Below are 14,120 nucleotides of genomic sequence, written 5' to 3' on the forward strand. Positions count from 1 at the left end.
CTTGGCTGTGTGTTCACTCTTCATTTTACATGATTTTTTTTAAAAAAACATATTTTAGTCTGCAGTAATAAGAAGGATGCACTGCACCCACCAAAAAAAAAAAAAAAAACCCAAGATACTTTGCCATATGCCATGGGGTGTCAGAAAGATAAAAGGAATGGGAAACTTTAAGGAGTAATGTTGGAAGAGCATGGAGAGTGCTGAAGCTTACGCAGCTTCAGCTGTACTATTTTTTCAGAGTGGTCTCTGTAGTCAGCCTGTAGAAAATCTGTAGTCTCTGTAGTAAGTCTGTAGAACCACACAGGCATTCTTGGAAAGAACTAGTAGAAGTGATCTGAAACAAATCTGGGAGTAAGCTGTTAATTATATGTCCTGTGGTAAATATGCATAAATGAAAGAAGATGCATACACATTTATTTCATGTTACTGTTAGGTCAACATTAAACTAAGTGACATCAAAAAGAAATGGAACATTACACCCAACTTGCAGAGGCATATTGTTCATTGTATAGGTTGTATGTTCTCTTTAAGAGTTCGTTACTTTCACCAGAAATTTATTCTATTATATAGATAGCATTCATGCAGTGGAAGTTAGATGAATACATAATTTAAAATATTTTATCTACTTGCAAGAAAATAATCTATGGACAAATAAACCTCTGGAGCAAATAGAGTTTGATCTAATTTTATGCAGCAGGAATTCAGATACTGTTTTTCCAAGACAACAATATGGAAGTTATAAGTAAATTTGTAAGTGAGATAAATTTGTAACCAAGATATACATTTGAAATAGCAAAACTAATGATGATTGGTATAATAGAGTGGATTGATGAGCTTGTCACCATCAGCTCCCTCAGTATAAAATGGAGAGAGGCACTTTTTTGGCATGATTCATGCCCACATAAATATTTTTGCGTGATTCATTTTCCCATAAACATCTAAAATGTGTCAGATGAATCATACCTTAAACATCCCGTGAGTTTCTGCTGTTGAGAAAAAGAGAATATGGTATTTAGCTGAGGTGGTGGCTGAGATGAATCACTACTCTGTATACTTATGTGACAGGTGTAATAAGCAGATGTGGTCTTTATCTGCTGTCTTGAGGATTTTGAGTTTGACATTGTCCTATTTAGTGAATATCAACTGCTTTCATTGGTATTGACATGCATGCATTCAAAGATATGTATGAACTGGACAATAAAAAATGGAAAGCTCTCTAATGAATCTTTTACTTTCTGTTACAGAGGTAAAATATGTTTTAATAATGATATCACAATATATGATACTCCAGGGGAATAAATCAGATTCTCATGCAGAGCCATTAAAAAAGGAGGAAAGGGCAAAATGTTCCCACATGTCCTATCAGGATCCCCTAGAAAACAGGTAGTTTTGTTCAAGGCCGTCTGTCACCCATGTTGATCAGTCTATTACCAAGTAATATTATCAGTAAGTATCAACTAATATTATCAGTATCACTTAAATGTTGCTATGTAGCAGCATTTGTAAGATGTAGGCATGTTCACTTCAGAATTGTTTTCCACATGGTTTTCATTGATTAGTTTTTTTTGTCAATATACACATTCTGAAAGTGCCCTAGTACTTTTTGGATTTCTAGAGGTAGCAAAAGACTGGAAAGGGCGAATGTGTTATTTTTTGTTAAACAGAAAAGGAGGAAAATAGAGTATTTTAGACTTCTTAGCCTAATTTCAGTTATTGGGTATAAAAAGCTGAATTATTTAGAACCCAAAAAGAAGAATATACCAAACAATAATAATGAAAATGCATATATTGATAACTAGTTGGGTTAAACTGCTCTAATTTCCCTGTAGGGAAATGGATCCAAAATATGGGTGAGTGAGAAGCATGGATGTTAAGTCAACTGGCTTTCCTAAGCCTCTTTATGGTCTTCAACATGGCATTCACATGAGTAAGTTGGGAATGATCTTGATTAAATTACCACTAAACAGGTACTAAAGCTTTTGTAAATGTTAATTTGATTGGTTAGCAAGTGTTCAGAGTCAAAATAGAAAAAGACACTTCAGATCTGGTTCTTGGGCAGGTACAGACACCATTTTCACTGTTGTGTTGAATGGTGAAATAAACAGCATGCTCTCAATGAGGCAAGGCAGCAAGAGCTCTTTCATAGGCTGGAAAACAGAGCTAGAATTCAATGAGGACATATGTGGATTCTGCACTGAGGCAGAAATAAGATTGAGTTAAAGATTTAAGAAGGACTGGCTCAGCAGTTGTTCTGTTGAAATGATGTATAAAGCTTAGGGTTTCCCACAGTAAACATGACTTAGAGAAGCCATGCAATTCTGAAATGGTTTAGCAAAACATTTTTGAAGCAGCTGGTCCAGCAGAGCTGAATTTGGAACTACTAAACATCCAACTTAAGCACATAATTTGGGCAATTTAGACTTCCTTTTGGTAGTATTTAGAATTAAGTTCAACTAATAGGGGTGGAATGTGCCTCCCTTATGACTGAAAGAAGATTGTTCATTTAATAAAAAGAGAAGATTTTTAACAGTTTTCAGGAGTAAGATTCATCTCTGAGTTTGTCTGAACTAATGACCCTCTTTATCTGTATAAATAGAAGAGGAAAGCAGCGTGATTCATCTTATTTCCATGTGGACAACTAAACTAGGTCAGATGAATCATGCCATTATCCTCTGCACTGCTAGTTGAGACGTAGACAAACCTGCTTTGGAGATGCATTTGGTCTTGAGAGATGTCTACTGTCATTTGCAGAGGATCTAATTTGAAATAACTAAGAGGAGGAAGAAGAAAATTGCTTCATTGGTAGAAGCAAATGAGAGTATGGTGAAGCACTGGAATGATTTTCTTGAAGGCTGTGGCTTCTCTGTTAATGTGTACATTTTAAGGATAGTTTGGATGAAGTTAAAATATAAGATCATAAATATAATTAAACCTGCCCTGGGTTTAACAGATGGATTAGAACACATCTCAAGTGCCTTCTAGCCCTGTGTTTCTGCATAGTTTTATTCTTTAGTGATAGAACTTCCAGTCCTATGTAATCTAGGATACATAACTGCAGAGGGAGTGGGGAGCTAATGATCCAGTTTTGCGTGATGCCAGAAATGCATACCTAATGTCACCTTGCATGATGGGACAAATCACATCATGGGGTAGAAATTACTGTGGGCTTGTACTTTGGAAGAGACACGTATTTCCATCAGCTAATATCTCCAGCTCCTTCCTGGAAAGCATTACATGCCTTGAGAATGTGTGAGTCAGCAGTGCTGCAGCAGCACTTGCAGAACAGGGCTTAGCAGAGCATCTGCAAACAGTGGCAGGGTGAAAGCAAGTAAAGCTGTAGCGTAAAAGTGGGTGATGTACTGGTTGTACTCATAATCGTTCTGAAATGAAAGAAAAGTAGCAGCATTTAAAGAGGCAAATTATCTTTTGTGTATTTGAGAAGAAATTGGTGAAGTCTATAGAGCATTAAGATACAAATTTTAAGAGAATAATTTATTGATATTCAGCCCTTACTGAACCCATATTTATGTTACTACATAGTAAAAAAGTGATATGCATTTAAATCTAACAGCGTTTGTTCTCTGATCCATTGAGTGAGCTCTGACTAAACATTAATAGTCATAAAAGACATAATGCAAAATAAACCCAGAAAATAATATATGAGATAGTAATCTGATTAAAATATGTATGAATGTATTGGTTTTTAAGAAGAGGATGTAAAAAATTTGCAGGTTAGTCTGCTTCTTGAAAACATGTAGATTATAGAAAGAAATCCAGACTAAATAAAGAAATCCAGGCTTTGACTTCTTCCCTGTTGGTTGAGGTCAAAGAGCTGGACTTAAAAATCATATGGGAGATCCTTTGTTCTGCTGCCTCAGCAGATGGAGGGCATGGGGATCCATGGCCTGCAGGAGACAGAAGGTGTCTCAGTGGAACCTAAACAATTCTTTTATACTTTCATTCTAAGTGCCAAAGCTACTGTCAGCTATGGATCATTTAACATGTATTATTTAATCTTTATTCTCTAAAGAATGTGCAATAAATTGGTGTAGAAATCAATTAAAATCAGGAGTCATACTGGATATGGAAGGATGAATCAAAGTGGAATGAACTGTTCCAATCCATATTGATATTTGATTTTAAGAAGTTATCATCAAAAGCAGCTGCATAGAATCTTCTGTACATCTGTCATTTTAGAAGCAATTATTCTTTCCTGAGATTTCCCTAGACTACAAATATCTTCTGAATTTCACTTAATTTAGATGGGTTTATATACTGAAACTGTATGTCCTTTCCTAACCAGTTTAGAGAACTGTCGTTTTATTTTTTTTTTGAGACGTGCTGTTTTTTGCTTGTAATTGTGAAAGAAACATTTGGCTGCCTGGTTATCCACTTGCTTTGAGTTTCTGTCTTGTCAAGTGAGAAATGCTACATTTACTTACCTGTCTGAAACTTGGAAGTGCATACTTCATTCCTTTTTATAGTGTGTGCCAAAATAGGTACTGAAATACATGGCATAGACCAAAATGCTTTTTGTATCACCTGCGTTAAGCAGAATTTTGCACATATCACTGACAGTGATAAGGTCACTAATCACTAATATACCAGAGCTATACAGAGGGATGTACAGTTTTCCATCTTGATATCCACTATTTACGGAGAAACATAGAACTAGCTGCAGTACAGTATAGCAGTCATAAAATTCATTGTTCCTGAGTCTTCCATGAAAAACATGGTGCCTTAAGGACTTTTTTTTTTTTTTTTTCCTCTCTCAGTAAATATGAAGTTAAGCAAAGTGAATTGAAAGATAATAAATGCATCTAATCCCTTACCAAGCTCTCTGGAGGATCTTTGAAACCCATTACATGTAGTTATATGTCAAGTAAACAATATCCTTAAATTATTTTGACTGATTGGTCTGATAATTTTAGTGTGGAATTCCTCAGACTGTCAGATGCAGGAATTCACCAAACCTCAACCAACACTTAGAAAAAAGCTGTGAGATAAAATATTCAGTTATACAAAATGAATATATTTACTTGTTTGATGTGCAAGAAATGTTGATCTGTAGTGTTGCATCTGCTAGAACCTGATTAACATTTAACTTCAATTTGTGTTAAAAAACCCCACCAGCTTACTGAAGATGAGTGAATATTGTCGCCATAAAACTGGGATAACTGGAAAAAAAAAGTTTTAAACTTTTAAATAGAAAGAGAAAAGCTTCATCTGATGTCAGTCATCATCATAGCTGTATAAGAATCTTCTGAGGTTGTTCTTTCTTTTCAAGTGTAATTTCTCTCTGATTCTCTAATGACTAATTTCTATAAAGTTGGCATGTACAGACATAATGCTCTGGCAGCTCCCTCGAACCAACCACATATTTAATTCGAAGAAAAGCAGATTACAGGTGTGAAGAGGGAAAAAAGATTTGCACAAACACATAAGAAGTTTGTAATTTATCCATCATTAAGACCACTTTATAGAACCATGATCATCTCAGCTCTTTATTTGTATAAACTGCAGTTCTGAATTATATTTATGGACACTTCCCTTAACACCAGTTCCCTGCAAACATTTTAGGGCTTCAGTGTCACATCCCTTAATAGTAAAAGGGAAAGGATCACACACTTGCAGCAAGCACTTCATCTCAACCTAAAGCAGTCATCTAAAGTCAGAGAGGTGCATCATGCCTTAGAAGTGCTTCTTAACTCACATATGTATTGTTTGAAATTGTGTGAAATGAATTTATCCTTCTAATAAATTAATTTTCTGGCCCCCCTATCTCAACATCATCCTACTATAAATTCTGAATAATACCCTTTTCCTGCATCTGAGATGACTTGCTGTCCTTATTTGTTATGGAAAATGTGTGAAAATGCATGTCTTAAATCAGTATCAATTTAATGTCCTTTTGCAAACCATGCACAGCATTTTATGTCAAAATATTTTCAAACAATTTTGTTATAAGTTACCAGTTTTAAAGCTCTGATTCCCTGGAGTGCTCTGCTTGCGACTGAGCATATTTCGTTCCACGTTAGTAAGCAGTATATTCAGAATTTAGAAATATTTTTCTCTGGGGAAGTATTGCCTGGAGAGCAATGCAAAATCAGAGAAAATATAAGCAGAATCCAAGAGGAAAAAAAAAATGGTTTGGTCGAGCACTCTTAATTACTAGTTATTTCTTCTCCTGGCACCATAGAAAACAATCTGCTCATGTTGCTTTCAAAATGACAAGATGAATGGTTCCATAGTCATCACTATTAAAAGGATAACACCAGACTGAAAAGGGAAGAACAGTTTTGAGAGAAAAGTGGAATCACTGCTTGTAACTAGATAAAGTGATAACCTTGCATTATTCATTCATTCTTTCATTCATATGACAGACATTCAATATTAAAATAAGATCTGTCAAGGTAAGATTAAATACTTTACATTCCAGTTACGACTTAGTATGTTAAACAGCAAATTGAAAGGCTAGATATTTTAAAATCAAAAACAGTAAGTTTTACTGAAAATTTTAAAAATAATCTTCTGAATAAATTGTGATGATTTCCATTAAATTATAAAAAATAATGTAACTCTGAAGAACTGGATAAAAAATAGATTTATTCCAACATTTTATTGAAAAACAAAACAACCACAAAAACCAAACCAAAAAACCACACCAATAAAATCCCCTCCAAAAAGCAAAACAAAGACAAAAAGAAAAACAAAAAACCCAATCAAACAAATAAAAGGCAAAACCCACAAAAACCCCCTCAAGCAAATTACAAGATTTGGATCATTTCATAATATCTGAACTTGAGACCTTCTGCCTTGTAGGGTGATTTCTCAAATGGATAGATGAGAAGATGGAGAAGAAAAGGAAAAAACACCTAAATTTGTTGATTTAGAAAGAAAATTCCATATCTCAAAATAGTTTGTGTCAGGATTAGTAAGCAAAAATTAACATTGTGTGATGATATGAAGTAGATTATAAAACAAGAACAAGAAGTACACTTACCATTTCAGATTAGTTAAAAGATGTTACATGAAAATGAGTGAAATTCTTCTCACCTAGCTTTGGGACATATTTTCTGCATTCTGTGTATTGGTTAACTTGGGAATGAGTTTTGTATGAGTCTTGACAATTTCATTGGGGGAATAAAAGAACACACCTTACACATGGATTTGAGACAATGTGCTATTTCATTTCAAACTGCAGCAGTTCTTTTTTAATGCTTATAATAATAATAATAATAAAAATAATGCTTATAGCCTTAATTATGTAGGTTTATGCATGATTGCTAATTCCTATTAACATTCCAACTAAAGCTGTCCTGTGCAACTTCCTTGTGTCCTGATGCTAAAAAGACCACAAAAAGCCCCAACACAAACCCTAATTAAAACAAAACAAAACAACAACAACCAAAAAACCCCCCAAAAAACACAGTATGACTAAACCAAACTCAAAATCTCAGGATATGTAGGAAACTCCTTAAGTACGTGAATAATATGCCACTGAACACAGAACAATTTAGGCAATGGTCAACCAATTCTAATTCAAGTTTCATGAATGTTTGTGGTATTTTTGAAGCCAGCTAAAATAAATTCAAGATCAAACAAAACCTGACAAACTTTACAGCCTGTTATGAGTACTTTGAGCTATAAAAGCCTGAGGTGCATTGTGCTCCTTTGACAACACAAAGTTGGTTATGCTACAGTTCTTATGTTATACTTGTTTTCTTAGTGACTTCATTGGTGAGTCTGCAATATATGAAATGGATTAATTTGAACGTATTAATGAGGAGCAGTTTCAGTGACTCTCTCATCTATTTGGCTGGTACTCACCCTATTGATCTCTCTCCCATATAACCTTCGCAGGTAATGCTCTAATGAGTTCATTCTTTATAATTCATTTGTATGTCCTGAAGACATCATTCTTCCAGCTCATTTTTCTGATATGGTAAATGATTCAAGGATTTTGCATTATATCGGTCACTTTGTAATTCGGGATAGCTACACTGAATTTCCCACCTTTACGTATTTCTCTGTGTGATATATTTTAAACAAAGATATTATGAATGTAATGCTGTGTGGATTAATTTCATCTCCACTATTTTTTTTTTTTTTCAGAACTTTTGAATGCCTTTTGCTTATGTGGTTGTAACTTGCACCTGAGACATTCGTTGTGACTCTTAGAAGGACAATGTATGCAAGGTACATTTGATTGTGCTATAAATGTTTAGAAGAGAGAGTATGATGCTTCTGGGTTATTTGTGCTACCCATAAACAGAAGGAAAACTTGCAAGATCACCAAACACCCCTGGCAGCTGGCAATATTTTCCCATAAGATTTTTTAAATTGTAAGAAGTTTATAAAATTGCTGGGTTTTCCAGGTTTGCTTGGATTTGGTTACGATTCCTGTATATTATGGGCTGATCCTTAAGATACTCCAGGCTTAATCAGTTTGTTTTGTTTGGGGTTGTTTTTTTTTTTTTTTTTTGTTTGTTTGTTTGTTTTTTTTTTATCTCCCATGGACTGTGAAAGGCAGTCTTGCTAAATACAGTGTCATAAAGCAAGAATGGATTTTACCCTGTGTGGTTATAATTTATTGAGTCCTATATGTTCCCCTAAGTGTGAATTAATTTATAATATGTAATTTAGGCTGGTGAATTACTGCCAAAATATAAGACTTCACAACATGTTGGACCACTACTAATACTGAATTTTTAATTTATTAGACTATCTCTGCATTAAGTATGTGTAAATATAAACGTGTATTTCAAAAGGTAGTGCTCAGCATATAGAACCATGCATTTTCTCGTTTAGCAGATTTATAGAACATCTGATTAAAGAAAAGGTAAACTTAAGAAAATATGAGTTTTTTACAATAGCATGGTTCCAGAGAAATTTATTTCAAATTAATTTTCTAAGGTACCTACAGTAGAAAGACACTTCACTAAAACTATTAAGGATGAGAATTGCAGGGCTGGTGTAAAATCTAATCCAAGTTCTATTTTATTCTGTGCAGTATTTCCATTAAATCTGATTAATGTCCAGGAAAAAAAAACAGGATTTATTTTTTGTTGTCTTTGTTTTAGTAATCAAGGCATCTCTATACTTCTGATTTTTATTTTAAACTCATTTATCCAGTGGACTAATTCATACCTTGGAACTTCTATATAATTTAGAAGTACCCGTGGCTCTCAGGAACTGACAGGTTAAAGGAAAGGAAGAGAGAAAATCTTTCAAAGCAGTAACCTGATAGTTATCTTACATCACTTTGTAATCACTTTGTTAAACACATTATTCTGAAAAAATAATGTATATATGTACCAGTATGAAGTATCAGCTGAAAAAAAAGCTATGCATAAAACAAACGAGTTCTCATCCACAAATTTCCTAGCCTCATGTTTTGTTCTTAATAAAAGAAGGAAGATAAAAACTACTGTTCTTTCAAAAATTAATTGGTTAAAATATTGACAACCCTGAAATTTGATTTAGGAGTGGACATACAATAGTTTTTTTTGTCACCAAAGAAAAACAAAATTGACATGTCGTCTGTAGAAAACACTAGGCATTGTTAACAGTGAGGTTGCACAAAGTATCTACAGGATATTGTATAGCAATTAATATGAATATCTCATAAATTATGGAGATAAGAGACGTCTTACAGATGAAAAAAATTTAAAAATCATTTGAATAAAGAGAGCTTCTCTAGCTGATCTTATTTATGCTTAAAATGTATTTTTAATATATTAGATTTATATTGATTAAGCACTCATCACTTCTTTTATGTTGCTGTGTAATTAATGCTGATTATGTTAGTCTCAGATTTAAAAGATAGACACATTGCTACAGCTTGCAGTATTGAACCAAGTTTGTCACAGAAGTATCAGAATGTGTTGTAAATGACATAGATTGCTGTTGTAAGGTATTCCCAGGAACTATTCAATACTGAAAGTAAACATTGGTCTGATTTCCTCTCTGTCAGCAAATATGCTGAGAGCAAAACAAATCTCTGAAATAGCCGTGGTTATAAAGTAGAAAATGTGCAAGTAGAAAAAAACCTGTTTAACAAATTCTGTAAGAAATCATAAAATTAAAATTAAACAACATCATGCAGAATTGTAAACACAAGTGGCCAGTATCATCAATCCTATTTAGAAAGGTAGAAATAGTCAGTAAATTATGCAGTTGATTATTGTAGTCGTTCATGAGAGGGGTTGATGAGGCACAAGCAATGCCTCAAGCAAGTTCAGTATCAAAGATTTATTACTGTTTAGACCACATTCTAAAATCTGTTGATTGTCCATGTGTAGCACGATTTATTCTTTCAACTAGTATTTGTGCACTTGGTAATAGGGTACTGCAGCCATGGATTGTAACAGACATTTTAGATCACAGACTTTATGGTTTCCATCTAGGAAAAGTAATACTAAAAAAGCTTTAATAATTTTCACATTTTATTCTTTTAAGTCATCTAAACCAAGAATCAATTTTACTTAATTTTTTGTCTTTGCTCTTCTGGGCTGCTCCAGGATTTTATTTGAAGGGTTGTCAAATCTGTGATAACTAGGTATCTAGAATTTAATTCAGTGATCTCAGCACAGCCATCTAGTACCATTTTAAATGCAAAATGTTTATAAAGAGCCTACAGATATGACACAAGACTGCAGAACACACATGCCCTTTTAGACAGGCAAATAAAAAATGGCATCTACTATTAAAAGTGCTGTCAAACACTCATAGGTGACTAAATAAAGTTTCTGTAGTAGGATGTTCTTGGCATGTTCTTTGCATTCCTTATTTCCCCCAACAAAATTGAGATGTATTATAGTTAGATATTTAATAATTTAGGGCTGTAAATTGATTTTCATGTACCTGTGGGTCTCCATGGGATCTGGGTGTCCAAACTGCCTGTGCAGCTGGTGGAGATCTCATCCTTTGTTCAGGTGCCTTAAAGTGGGCATCTTGATCAGTTTAATCTGCCCTGTGGGTCTCCTGTGCCTCATTTGCTGCTCCAGAAGGAAGTGGGTCAGGTATGAGGAGTGAAGGGCTGGTGAAGGTGTTGGGAGCTGCAGAGGTACTCAGCTGGCACTCCTGCATGTTAACTCCCAGGGTAAACCTAAGAGGCTTTTCTGCATTGAATAGGTCTCCACTGGTGGGAACATAGCTTCATGAAGGGTGCTGACTTTAGGGGGTATGACTTTTGAAACAAATTAATCCCTTTGCTGAATCACTATGATATTTGGCAACTGTGAATGATTATAGTGAAATTCACTTAAGGACAGGTTCATATATGTATGTGACATAGCAAAAAAAAAAAAAAAATCAACAAAAACCACACAAGTGGGATGCACCTTCTAATTCCTTACTGTCAGTTGTCAGCACTTTTTTTTCCTACCTGTGTGTATGCTAGAAGAATAGAAAAGAGAACAGCAAATTCAATTTCAGACTGGTATGTAATACTAAACTTAAACTTATAGATAGCAGAGGAATGACTGCGATTTAGAACCATGTATCTTGTTTTTATTGGAGAAAAGAGAAACTGAATACAAAGTATATGTGATATTTTCACAAAGCATGCAATTTCAAATTCTGCTGTCAGCAAGAATCCTTTCATTGACCTGAATTGAACAAACTTTTCAGCATACTATAAGCCACTTAGGCATAGGTAGTTATTAAAGATGTGATAGTCAGTCTTGTCTTGTTTACATTTATTCTGGTTTTTTTACTATACCTTTCAGTGTCAGTGGCTGACCAGCAGGCTTCAGATTGCTTCAGAAATTGCATATCATGGTTTGACACTATTTGATTCTGCCTGCATTTAACATCACTGTTCAGACAGTGTTAACTGTACTTCATGCTTTTCCCTACTTCATTTTTACAGTCTTATGTAAAAATAAATGTGAAAAAAATACATGAAAATTTGTAAAACTTGAAATAAAAGTTACTGAGTTTTAGCCATTCAATGTATAAAATGGGTGAATATTTGTAATGTGTCTTTCTGTGTTTCTATCCTCAACTCTAAGCTAGTTTCTTTTTGTTCCATATATTGCTCCGTTGCCTTCCCTAAAGTGCAACTTTTTCAGGCAGATCTAGGGAATTCCTCAATATAAACATTCTTTTTCTGTTTTGAAAACTGACATTTTTTCTTAACTGCAGAACATAGATCAAGTCAGGAGAGGGTATTTTTCCAGTATACTTAAACTGTTTTATTAAACACTTACTTAGTGTATTTAAGGATTATCACCTAATGGACACATTTCACAAACATGAGATGCAAGTTTGTCCATTCAGGCTTTATTCATTATGCAGTTCTTGAGGCTTAGCAAGGGATTATCCATCAGTTCCCAAGGACAGCAATTCTTGACCATACCATTTTCCAGACCAAACAGCACTGTTTAAAATGATGTTCTCATATGTGTTTGGAACATGTGCTTTGTCTGGAAGACATGAAATAAAACCTGATCTTTAAGAGTTAAAGATCATGTTTATATTATTTAATGTTACTTTTCCCAATCCATTTAGGATGGTAAGAGGAATGACTTAGAGTTAGTGAGAGCATTCAGCTGTTTATTGCAATATGCAGTCATGAGATGAGAAAGCTAATGTCTTTATATACACAGACAGATACAATAGGACTTTGCTGTGTTTTGTAACTTAATAACTCAGCTTGCAATTATTTCCTGGTGTTTTTTGATGTTGTGTTTAATGTAACCTGCAAAGAAAACATGGATTATTGATTGTGTTGTAACATTACTTGTAAGGTACTTCCCTATATAGAAAAGACAGTTGTCGTAGTTTGTGAGAAATTTGTCTCCTGAAAAATTCTAATGCAAATATTCATTTGGGATATATCTAAGTTGTCCTAATGTAACTGTTTTATGTAGTTACTCTAATTTCTTTTTTTTTAACGTTAAAAATAATGATTGATTGCAGAAACCTTTGAAATGCTTATCAGACTGGCTGAGAATTACACAAGCACACTTTTCTGCAATGCATATACAACCATGGCTGCTGAGGCAACTGTGCATGTGCAGGAGTTTTTCACCTCCAGAGATGTTGGACTCTTCTTATTTGGCACAGACATCAGCACAGAGGCATTTGTGAATACATTTTTTTGACATCCTGTTTCCAGTAGTCTGCAACCATGTGATTAACCCTGGTCCAGCTGCCATTTCTGTGGAATACGTGTAGTGCCTGCGGGTGGCGAGAAAAGACATCAAACCCTTTGGCAGCATTCCCAAAAAGGCCACAGGACAAATGGAAAGATCACTGTTACCTAGCTGGACTTCCCTGCAGGCGCTGAATTTGGGGATTGAAGTGATCAATGCAACAGATCACCTGCACTTCTCCAAAGCCTGCAGCAGAGCTTTGCTGAGAATGCAGTGCAGTGTGGGACACTGCCAGGGGGTGATGCTGACCAAGGCCTGCATGGGCTACTGCCTCAACACCATCCTAGGCTGCCTGGCTGACGTAGCAGAAGTTGATCCTCACTGGAGGGGGTATATCCAGTCCCTGGAGGAGCTCTCAGGAGCCCTGAGTGGAGCACACAGCATTGAGCACATGCTGCTGAACTTCCATTCCCTTGTTCGTGATGCCCTGGTACAGACTTGGATCAACAGGGCAGAATTATTGGAGCAGGTAAGACGCTGGTTTTAGCGTCACTTGGGGCAAACATGACACTAGGAAAAGTATCACTGAGAGCTGTGATTTATTTATTTGGTAATTTTTATGGTGGGGAGGACATTTGTGTCTGAGTTTGGCTTTATTTGACTAAGCAATTTCTGGGAGCACAAAAAGTACTTTTCGTGAATGTAAGAAAATTGATTGTTACCTTATGATAAATGTAAGCAATCCTTATTTTAGATACCAGTGGCCTGCCTGAAAAAACCTATGACTTTGCATATATTATTTATGTAATTTTGTAAGTTTCAGAGGAAGCAGCACAGTTCATTCGTAACATGAAATAAGTCGTTTCTTATATTTAAGAGAAGGAAAAAGTGTGAGAGCTCTGTTAGCTGTGAATGTGTGAAGTGAAGAATTTTAAGATACTGCTGCAGAAAGTGGACTCTATTTGACTCCACTTTAGGGAAAAAAGCTAGTATATATGCTAATTTAAGTACCAAAAT

At 34.9% G+C, this 14,120-nt stretch overlaps 1 protein-coding gene across 1 annotated transcript; it reads left to right on the forward strand.

Annotated features, from left to right (window-relative positions):
- Positions 1-11,026: 11,026 nt before the first annotated feature.
- GPC5 (glypican 5) lies at positions 11,027-13,659 on the forward strand. The gene is given in 4 exon segments (XM_066340453.1): positions 11,027-11,068; positions 12,517-12,520; positions 12,928-13,100; positions 13,102-13,659. Coding segments are annotated over 4 exon segments (768 nt in total). The 3' UTR covers positions 13,651-13,659.
- The last annotated feature ends 461 nt before the right edge of the window (positions 13,660-14,120 follow it).

Source organism: Sylvia atricapilla, chromosome 2 (assembly GCF_009819655.1).
Source record: "Sylvia atricapilla isolate bSylAtr1 chromosome 2, bSylAtr1.pri, whole genome shotgun sequence".
Classification (NCBI taxonomy): domain Eukaryota; kingdom Metazoa; phylum Chordata; class Aves; order Passeriformes; family Sylviidae; genus Sylvia; species Sylvia atricapilla.